This window comes from Symphodus melops (assembly GCF_947650265.1).
Source record: "Symphodus melops genome assembly, chromosome: 14".
In the NCBI taxonomy this organism is placed as follows: Eukaryota; Metazoa; Chordata; class Actinopteri; order Labriformes; family Labridae; genus Symphodus; species Symphodus melops.
The window spans coordinates 16923222-16934724 of NC_136704.1; the positions used below are offsets into that span (position 1 = coordinate 16923222).

Here is an 11503-nt window from a genome sequence, read left to right on the forward strand (position 1 = left end):
TATTTTGTAAATACTTTAACTCTGGATGACTCATCAATGAACCTTATATTTCTCTTTTTTTATCATATTTATTCCTTTCACAACTCATAACGACGGCTAAGGAAACTATTATAACACTGCATAGAGGCCCTACAGTGTTATTATCCATAGGCTGTGTGTTGTAAGCATTTCCCATAGTTCATTGTGTGGTTGTTTTTTTATCAAATGATAATTTGTTTTTGAATGTTTAGTGCAATGTACTCACTTTGACATGCAGTATTTTTTTTTCTATTAAAACAAAGCCAGAGTTGTACACTTGAATAGCATGAATACAACAGAACACGACAACAATAAATGCTCAACACAAAACAAAGTGTAGCTGTTCTTAATACTCCGGTACTGTAGGTGGCGGTATGCACCTTTGCATTTAGGATTACAACCCTCCAAAAAGCACAAAGAAGAAGGAACACAGGACCTGGCTCTCAGTGCGCGGGATATTACAAATTGTAAACAGCGCGATTGTTATGCTAACGCTAACGTTGGCTCTCAGATTGGCGAAAGAGTCGTCTTTAAAACATGTTTAGGATTATAATATAGTTCTTTAGTTGATATTAATAGAGAGAAAAATAAGCAACCCGATTAAGAACAGTTATTTAAACGAAATAAGCGCTATGTTTCTGTTAACGTCGATCTTACCGTTGTAAAAGAAATCATACCAACGCTAAAAAGCAGCCGAACTATAAACACATTTAAATGGAGACGAAGTACCCGACTTTGGTAAGTCAAAGTCTTTACTGAAAATACATGTATTTGTATCTTTAGCTTCAAAATGTGAGCAGCAGGCTGACTGTTTTTAAACCATGAACATGTTAGCTTACACTTACAGCAGCGAGTTACACAGAGATCCCTGATCTTATTTAACACAGTTTAAACATCAAGAAGAGCTTTTAAAAGCCATGTTTGTTTCTGTCTTTATTAATGTAGTCAGAAAACACATCGACTAGTCACAGTAAAACACAACAAGGCACAGACGAAGCCTTAAACCAGGATGAACTGAGTCCACACACAGGAGAAAAACACAAAGACATTCATTATCAGACATGATCACAAGTGTTCAAACTAAAGTCAGTTAATACACGTCTACATGCATATACTTAAATATACACCTTATCTGTAATGACCCTTTGTTAGTTTATCTGTAGACGTCCTGTTTGTAAACATTTCTCATCTCAGACATCATCAGATTTGATGTGAAATACAATAAGCTCCAGGTTACCTTTAATGATTGTATGCTTATATTTCTGAAAAATAAAACCAAGACGGGGTGGTGTGAGTGAAATGTTTTGGGTTTTTTTTAAATGGAGGAGTCAGCAAGTCTGTTGAGAAATCTGTCGTACAAATTCATCTGCCGACTGAATGATTCTCAAAGTGATAAATCCTGACAAATCGTCGTCTCAGCACTGTAAGACACCCGTCACCTCTGTGGAAGCATTGGTGGAATTGTCTCTGTGCTGCTGTATGTCTCTCAAATGGACTTTTATACTTTAATGTAAAAGCACCGTGATTCATGCTCGACATTCAGCTTCACTAACAAAGTTGATCTGCTTGAAGAGACTGTTTCCAAGTCAACGCAGTATGAAACGGATCTTTATTACTTACTAAAGCAACAGTATGCGATGAGATACACCTGGTTACTTTCTGGAAGTTAACTTGCGACTCATGGAAAGAAATGAGGGTGTTTTTATGATATCCTACATTGTATTCTCCGACAGTTATTTTGCTTCATCAGCCTGTAAACTATTCAGGTGTTGTTGTTGTTATCTTTACCCTTTCATACAAAGCAAACAGAATGACAGTAGATGTAACTGTGTTCACAGAAGAGGCCGAAGAGGAAGCTCTGCTACCTTACCAACTCAAACAGGTATCTATGGAAATCTTCTTACTTAAACCCGTGTGTTTTTAGTGCTTATCATGTGTGCTGCTGAGTGAGCAAAATGCGACAGAAATGAAATGTGGCTGTCTGCAGTAGTTTCATGTATCTACCTTGATGAGCGTCCTCGTGTCTGATTCAGCTGCATAAAGACACTTGTGTACTGAACGTAATAACAGTGGGCCTCATCCTCTTTGGATCTCTGACTCTGCTTCGTCTGGGAGAACATTTTGTTTGACCCGGACTTGATGTGTTTTCGTTTGTCATGAAGTTGCAATGGCACGTTAAACCTGACTTTTGTGTTTTCAGTCCGTCTAAAAAGTGGACGGGAGCGCTGACTCCAACTTTGGGAGACATCGATAAACTATTTGATGACCTGGGTGAGTTTGCTTTTGGCATCTTTGCTTGTTTGTTTTTTTTCCTCTCACTTTGGTGATATTAACCTTTGTTTACTTTGTCCTTCTTAGATTCACCCTCAATTGTTGATGATGACCTCATGCCGCCCTCTCTTCTGCTCCAGACCTTCAATAATGAGAGACAAACAGAGGTGCCAGCAGTCCCACAGAAAGGACAAACATTGGAAAAACTTCCTGGAAGCCATATGGTAATGTACAATCAGACTGCAGATAAATAGTCCTGCATCCGTCTCCCTTATTAAAGGTTATTAAAGATCGGTTTTTTTTGTTTGTTTTTTGTGCAGCAGAGCTTCAGTCTGTCTGTCATCGATGCTCTGAGCTGATGAGTCTGTCATTAAAAGTGTTTGTTGTGTAACCGACAGGGTCCGAAAGGAGACGTCCCGCGTCCTGCAACAAGGTCGCCCAGTCCTCGCCTTGACATCGGTAAGAGACTCAGATCTTTTTGAAGAAGTACGTCGCCTCTCTATGCCGCCTCGTAACGAGTGCTACGGCTGATCTCTCTCTAAAGAGCTCTGCTCGTCTCTGTTTCCAGATTTGGACTTCCAGTTCAAAACGCACGGGTCAATGAAGACATCCAGTCCCATTGAGGAGAACATGGCGGTGGAACAGGACGCGGAAGTGGACAAGGAAAAAGACCGAGCTGTGTCCCCGATTCTCTTTCCCTGTGAAGATGAGGAGGAGGAAGAGGAGGAGCATCTGTCCAACCAGAAACTGCAGACAAAGAAGCACGTCACAAAAGAGTTAGTATAAATCAACATCTTTGAACGCTAAATGTTTTCACACTAAGATAATACTAAGCCTGTCTTTTTGAGCCGGTGTGTTTTATTTAATCCTCGTTTTCTGTTGAAGGGATGACTTTGATCTGGAGTCTCCTCCGAACAGGGTGTCTTTAAGCAAACCGAAGATGTCCTGTCACAAACAAGAGTCGGAGGCTCCGAGGTGAGGGACGTTCTCACTCTTAATGTCATGACTGTCTGCTCTCTGAATTGAGCAATACAAAAGGAGACCGCTTCAGTGTAGCGGGTCCATGTCGTGTTTGAAGCCTGATACATACTCCTCAGATGTTTTCCTTTTTTACATTGAACTTCTGTACATGTGATTTTTTTTATTTTTTTTTTATCCCCCCCTCGGCAGCAAAGCGAGTCATCCAGTCAAAGGAACGTCATCCAGTAAAACTCAAACTCAAACACACGTTTCAAAAGGAAAACCAGAAAGGCAAGAAGGGATGATATTTGAGTGTTTAGAAGAAGCGTTAACGTTAGAGCTCTTTAAATCACACAATACTGATGCCTCATTGGCTTTGAGTTTGCTTCAGGAAGATTGTACCCGCGTGAGAAAGGTTGACGTCCCGAGAGGCTTTGAAGAGATGAGTGAACGAAGAAGCGTGTCAGTCGTAATGTCATCAGAACTCCTCTGCGCTCTTTCCGTTTCATTTCCAGGCAAGAAAAGAGCGAGGCACACATCCCTGCAGTGGGACAGGATCTGAAACTGGCAGCGTCCGACAAGAAGTCGGGAAGTGATCACAAGCGGCCGTCCGCCGAGGTCTCCACTCGTGACGGAAAAGACATGACGACTTTTCTGAAGAAGCTTCGAGAAGCTGGACTTTCCAAACCTGCGTGGTGAGTGAGCAGTACGAGTACAACCTTCACACATTGTGTTTGTTGGTTTTGGGGTGGAAAATAACTTCGACGTACAAAGAGCAAACGATAAATAATTATTTTGATGTTTAGTTCCAAGAAGTCTCAGTTGCCTGTAAAAGTACCCACTCCTCCTCCTGAGCCAGAGGAGGACTTCCTGATCCTGGAGGATGAACCTCCTCTTTGGATTTCCATTCCGACAAAAAGTGCCGCCAGCAAGAAACCGAGCAGAAAGTTGAGCTCTGACAAAGACGGCCCGACAGACGAGGGGGCGAAGGAGAGCCCGAAGTCTGGGAAAGAAAATGCCAAGACGGGCAGGGCGAAGTCGTCAAAGTGGGGCAGGAAGGTGACGCAGGAGTCTGACGAAAGGAAGGAGGCTGTGAAGGAACCGAGGAAGGAGTACAATGGTGCAGAAGAGCAGGACTCTGCATCAGGTGAGGAAGAGCTGCTCTAAAAATCCCTTTTCATTGACTCGCCACATTTTGTATAAACATCAGTGTTTCTTTAAATACTGCTCTCGTACTCTCAGGGAACAGGAAGTGTTCATTCTGTTTTTTTTTTTTTTAATTAAATTTGAGATAAGTGTTAAATGTTGATAAATCTTTCACATCTTCACAGAATTGGATTCTGAAACCGTGAAGTCCGAAGCCAAAAGCGATTTCTCCTATGGAAAGGATGAAGAGCAAGAGACGCCACCTGTGTCTGACGGCACTAACGACGACCACGTGAGCGGGAAAAGGAAGCTGATCGGACAGCGGAGGGAAAGTTCCTCGGAAGAAACGGAAGCCACAGACGACTTGCCGGCAGCAAGGAAGCAGAGAAAGAAGCAGAACAACGAGGAGCCCATCACGGCGATAAAGAGGAGGAAGCAGTCGGCGCTGTCGTCCAATCAGAATACAAACAAAGTTAAAGAAAAGAGCAGAAAGACAACGGGGAAAGAAAGAGCAACAGCGGAAGAAGGCGAGCAGCAGTACGAGGACTTGGATGAAGGCTCTAGTCCTCTGGACCTTTCACACAGAAGCCTCAGCCTCAGCAGAGGTAAGACCCATGAAGAGGCACCACTAGAACTATTGAAAGATTACATTTCAAAATAAAAGTCCTGCGTTTGATGTGTGACGAGCAAAGCGTGGCTGGACTAATAGAAGTTTTTGTTCCGCCCGGGAAACGCTCGTGACAGCGGAGAGAATCCTCACGTCTCTACCGTCGATGTTATCTTGACTTTTAAAAACCAACACTCCTTGTATCTGATTGAGCTGTTTGTATTTTTCTCTTCACAGGGGATCAGGTGTTTCCTCGAGTGTATCATCCCGTCTCTACTGGCGTCACCCCAGCGCCTACTTCTCCCAGAAGGCCGGGGGAGCAGCTCAGGACAGCAGAATCAGCCAAACGGATTAGGAAACGTCTGGGTGACTGGTGGACAGTCGACGGCCTGACGGAGGAAGCAAAAAAAATCTCGTCAAAGCCGCAGCAGAGTCCTCAGAAGGAAAGCAAAAAGAAGAGCAAACGGAGCAGTGGCTCGAAACTTGGGACTCCTAAAAATGGTAACGCAGCAGTCTCATCCAAACCAGCAGAGGGAGCTGCTGTTCCTTCTATGAAGGGGAAGCCGCTGTCAGCTCCCAAGACTGTCAAACGCTCTCTGGCCACGTTTAAAGACATTTTCAGTTCAGCTGCAGAGACCCCGACTGTGGCGAGCAGCAGACGAGCAGGTCAGAAAAAGTCTGTGGAGTTGAACAGCGCCCCACGCCACGACAGCCCACAGGACGACAAGTGTGAGCAAGAGGAAACGTAAGGGAGCTCGTCCAGCCCGATAACAGTCCAGAATATTTGTCACTGCCGTCCTTTTTCATTCTTGTTCTCTCTTTCTTTGTTCTGGCAGTTTGACCCCCTTCAGAAGTGGACCGGTCTCCATGGTTGAGCTGCAGGAGTACAAGGAGCATGACACCATGAGTATGTTTCTTTCAGTTAGAAGAGATGTGTGACGAGCAAAGCGTGGCTGGACTATTCATAGATGTAATGTATGAGACTGACGCTGTCTATTCGAGCTGACGTGCAGCGTGGCCGCCATCTTGGATGGGTCTCCGGTCCGCCCGCTCTGCATTCATCTCTATTCAGGAAGCTCTATCCTCGATTACAATAATCATCATAACTCCCCGAATTTCTAACAGAGTTTCACACGGTTTGGTTTGTTACAAACAGCAGAAATATAGTTACGATACAGGACGTTTGACACGTTGAAAAATACGTGTTTTCATGCAAAAAGACTTTGTATTCTGCTCTAACAAAGACATATGGTAGGCTATGGCTTATTGATAAATGTATATATGAATTAATTTGATATTTTAGTGAAGAAACAAGTATGATTGTTCATTTGAATTAATTTCTTCCAGAAGATTCTCCCTCTCTCAAAGAAAAGTGTTTGGTGTATTATAGCACTGCATATGTGCAGACACACATTATTTGTTACTCATAACATCAGTGGCAGCAGCATCACAATGAGAAAGTGTGTGTGTCAGTGAAGGAGTGTGTGTGTGTGTGTGTTTATAATATAATACATAAACACCTTTCAGGAGGACACACAGGGACTGTACAACAATCAAGTGTTCACTCGTGTATTTATTTACAACATATAAAAAGTTGATATGTGAGTACGTCTAAAAAGAGTTGCAGGAAGAAAGGGAGAGACGTCGATATGACCAGAGCCATGATGCTCACAGCTGATTGGTTAAGGACGTTAAATCGCAGCAAACAGGGGCGTGTGGTCGGTCACAGTCTGGAGTCTCACTTTAACTTTGTGATTTATAAATAACAGTGAAATAAACAGGAGCTCAAGTTAGTTCATACATGACTATAAAAACTTCAAATAGAGCTGAAAAGAAAACATTCCGTTAGATGTGTTTCTAAGTAACGTTGGTTACAATGACAAAACAATATATATGGTAAAAAAATAAATAAAAAAATTATATATATATATATATATATATACTTGTGAAAGATAATCTGATGTGATCTGTTATCAATATTGCATCGGTTATTGCAATTAAAACTGCATAAAATACCGACATAGTGACTCGCTCTCTATTGATTCCTATGGACTCTGATGCTAGTGTAGAGCAAAGAGACCCATCCAATATGGCGGCGATGTTTCATGCGTTCCAGGCGTCTACGTGTATTATGTCTATGGGACTAATAGAAGTTTGTGTTCCGCCCGGGAAACGCTCATGACGTCTCTACCGTCGATGTTATCTTGACTTTTAAAAACCAACACTCCTTGTATCTGGTTGAGCTGTTTGTATTTTTCTCTTCACAGGGGATCAGGTGTTTCCTCGAGTGTATCATCCCGTCTCTACTGGCGTCACCCCAGCGCCTACTTCTCCCAGAAGGCCGGGGGAGCAGCTCAGGACAGCAGAATCAGCCAAACGGATTAGGAAACCTCCGGGTGACTGGTGGACAGTCGACGGCCTGACGGAGGAAGCAAAAAAAATCTCGTCAAAGCCGCAGCAGAGTCCTCAGAAGGAAAGCAAAAAGAAGAGCAAACGGAGCAGTGGCTCGAAACTTGGGACTCCTAAAAATGGTAACGCAGCAGTCTCATCCAAACCAGCAGAGGGAGCTGCTGTTCCTTCTATGAAGGGGAAGCCGCGGTCAGCTCCCAAGACTGTCAAACGCTCCCTGGCCCCGTTTAAAGACATTTTCAGTTCAGCTGCAGAGACCCCGACTGTGGCGAGCAGCAGACGAGCAGGTCAGAAAAAGTCTGTGGAGGTGAACAGCGCCCCACGCCACGACAGCCCACAGGACGACATGTGTGAGCAAGAGGAAATGTAAGGGAGCTCGTCCAGCCCGATAACAGTCCAGAATATTTGTCACTGCCGTCCTTTTTCATTCTTGTTCTCTCTTTCTTTGTTCTGGCAGTTCGACCCCCTTCAGAAGTGGACCGGTCTCCATGGTTGAGCTGCAGGAGTACAAGGAGCATGACACCATGAGTATGTTTCTTTCACGGTCTGGGTTCCATTTCTAACATGCTCAAAAAATAAATAAAATAAAACACAACTGCTTAGATTGTTTTAAAATAATCAGTGTTGTAAAAGTCACTGATGTACACTTAAGGTTCTCAAGCTCAGGAACAAAACGTAAAAGGTGTCACTGCAGCTTCTCTCATTGGCTGTTCCTCACTATCTAAAACACAAGAGCTGCATATCCAGATATCTGCAGCGTGGTGATTGTTTTACCACGTGCAGACTGAGCTGTGTTCACACTCCTGGAAATGTCCCCAAATGTTTATTTTTGTTTTCAGGCTGAGCTGGCACTCGGCCAGTTTGAATTTCGTGCACATCATGAATCAGTGACACTCTGTGTGAGTGCACGTGTGAAAAAGACATTGCTGGCTGTATCTCATCAGAGGACACAGCAGAAGAATAGATTTATGGTTGATTGTAAGGAAACATGCGAGAATGAGCAGTGTGAGCTCAATGAAATCATAAAGGCACATTTTGACAAGTTTCAGTCAGCCCAATCTTTACACTGAGCCCGCTTGTGTGCCGCGTGGGCCGATCGCAAACATTACATCCTGCGGCGTCTTCTGATTGAGCCGAATAACGAAGTGTCGCCTTTTCTCTTGACTTTCTCTTCAAGCTCCGCCGTCCTCCAGCGCCGGCGATGCCCTGTGTGCGTCCGACCTGTGCGCCCCTCCCCTCAAGCCGCTCGCGTTGCAACCCAAGGATGAGGCCAACCTCACAGAGTGGTTGAAGAGTCTATGGGCGGTCTCTGACGATAGTAAGGAAATATCATTTCTTATTTAAAAAGCCACCGTTTAAGATGATGAAACAAAGTTGGTCCAAGAACTTTTTCTTTTTTTTCTCCCAAATATCAGTTTGGTCACTTGCACTTCTTCTGAGCAGGTTTAATGTTAAAACCTCTTTCACAGAGTCTCTGTGAACTGGACATTAAAATGTCATCAATCAGAAATGAATATATGTGAGATAATATGCAGAACACCCATGATGCATCATTCTGACACCTTAATTAACTTTCTCTACTTTTGATGATCGACAACATTTTGAATCAAACTGAATAGTGATCACATTGATTCTTGTTAACGGAGAATTAAGGTTAAGTTCGATGTGTTGTGACTTATTTATTTTTCATCCTCTCAGAAGGGACTGAAGTCACTCCGGAGCACTTTGACTGGTACTTCTATCAGGGCCGAGCGATGGGCTTCATGGTGGACCTGAACTCTGGAACCATCTGTAACGGAAAAATCCTGCTGGGCTCCTTCATGAAGAAGCCTCTGTGGGTGGATCACAGCGCCACATCAGTCAGTAAACCTCTTCTCGTGTTCTTTATTTTCTATTCCCCGTTGTCCTGTTACTCATTTCTCTCACCCTCTCTCTGTCAAAGGTTTTTAACCTATTAACCAGCTCGGTGAGTGTAACCGTTGACGGCAGCAGGTCAAGCTTCAACCCAGGACAGTCCTTCATGGTGCCGTGTGGTAAGATTAATATCTACATGCATATTTTTAGACAAATTCAAATGTTTGAGTGATAGCTTTACTTTTTATTAAGTGTCTTTTATTGAGTGCTGTTCCTGCTCTGTTCACACAGGTCACGCTTACTGCATCCAAAACATCAGTGCGCAGCCTGCAGTTCTCTACTTCACCAGGATATTAACACAAAGTTTGGACTAAAGCTGGCACCGTGATTGGGGCTCAATCACCAATCTCCGACTTTGTTCAAATCCTCAAACTCCTGAATATTTACAAAGAAACAAAAAGACCGATTTGAATGGACCCGTTTGCGGATGAGCACATGTGACCTGTAGATAGATGTAATGTCTTTAATAACTCAGTTGATGGTTAGCCATGATTTCTGTGATAAACTGAGAACAAAACATGAAATAATAAAATGTTGTGCTTTGTAGTCCTGGAGTCTGATTTGAATGATTGGATCATGGTGTCTGTCGTCATAGTACTAATGTTGTTCTACCTTCAGATTTACAAACGTCTCAATGTGTTGATAATGAAGTACGCAAAATGTTCACCTCACGTTGGATTTGCAGCGTCGGTGTTTTGCTTGTTTCTGCTTCCTACTCTTGCCTTCAACAATCAAACTCAAAACAACTCTTTTCTCACACTGCATTGTGGGTAATGTAGGCACCAAGGGTTAATAGGGGAATGTATTGAAGGCGTTTTGATTCAATGTGATTTGATACCACAAGGTAATTAAGGTTCTTCATCAGTCGTAAAGCCTTCAGTGCAAAATGCCACCACTGTGTTACACCGAGTGAACACTGCTTCTCTGTATACCAGTGAGGATGCTGTTAATAACGGTACAGCAGCCCTCAGCGGTACATGCCTCCATACATTCTGTTTGTCTGTTTTCTCATGATAACGCGTCGGTTCTAGTTTAATTTATTTTGTATCCCCTGAGTGGTACAAAGCAAACAGAGAGGCTTAATAAACCTTATGACTGGAGCAATGGCAGCAAGGCCTTTCACAGTGACCTTAGGCGTACTGATTTGTTTTCTAGATTACCAAAAGAGGATCCCTTTATCACACCAACACATGCTTAGTTGCTGTAAGAAAACAAGACAAGTTCTATGATGGATTAAGAGATTGAATGAAATGTATGGAGGCAAATCTGTTTGTGTACATGATGTTGATATTATATGAAGAATGAATCATACCTACATCCAGAGAGTATTTCTCTGTGATCCTCCGCAGAGCCTGAAAATGTCACACTGAAGATAAACCCTTCAGGTTTTCCTCAGATACAGTGTTTTCAAATGTGGCCCATCAGCCGCGTGTGATATCAATCCCTCTCCTCTGTTAAATGCAACATGAGGAAAACTTTTCAGAGAAGTTGTAACACATAAAAGTGAAAAATAAAGAAAAAAGCCCGCTTCTAAAAGTGGGGTAACCTCTGAGGATGAAAAAATAAACTGGATCCTCAAAGTCTGTTTTAACCACCTGGACGGAAAAAAGTATTCTTTCAGCTTGTTGATTTTACAAAATCATGAATAAAGATTACTGCCAACAAGCACCCTTGCTGGAATATATAAGCCCTGGAGCGTGGGAAAAATGTTAGATATGTGTTGACTGCAAATGTCTTTCAACCAGATTGTTGTGGACGATTCTGAAGTAAAGCTGCGGTGTGTTACTGCAACATTCCTGGGTTAATAACGTCATATTTAATAGAAACAAATGACACGCTGATGCATAAAAGGCATAACCTGATCTAAAAATGGAAATGTTACCCTTCAGTAAACAGCGGCTTTTGACAGTTTTATTTTGAGAAACACTACCTTTGCTATCACGCGGACACAAAAACAACTCAACACACTAACTGTCATAAAACATCATTTAGTCCCCGAGCCCTCCCATATCAACTAAAAAGATACTGTTACTAATATGTTCCCTCAACAAGGGTGCCCAGATTGCTCGATGAAATTTAAATAAGCTACACAGTGATTTTGCTGCTTCTAATGAACTAAGAGAAATTATTTTATTTTACAAATAAGACCTTCAATAGCATGCTCCTGGATAAATGATC

The 11503-nt window shown here is 42.7% G+C and overlaps 1 protein-coding gene across 1 annotated transcript; it reads left to right on the forward strand.

The window, feature by feature from the left end:
- Positions 1–450: 450 nt before the first annotated feature.
- Positions 451–9871, forward strand: LOC306835181 (uncharacterized protein). The gene is made up of 19 exons (XM_079361608.1): positions 451–756; positions 1857–1900; positions 2219–2289; positions 2377–2513; positions 2688–2748; positions 2858–3065; positions 3175–3264; positions 3460–3540; positions 3765–3944; positions 4056–4396; positions 4581–5048; positions 5216–5747; positions 5839–5909; positions 7270–7777; positions 7869–7939; positions 8589–8729; positions 9110–9270; positions 9354–9444; positions 9557–9871. Exons 1-19 carry the CDS (start codon positions 733–735, stop codon positions 9637–9639), a joined length of 3363 nt encoding a protein of 1120 aa, XP_079217734.1. The 5' UTR covers positions 451–732; the 3' UTR covers positions 9640–9871.
- Positions 9872–11503: the final 1632 nt, after the last annotated feature.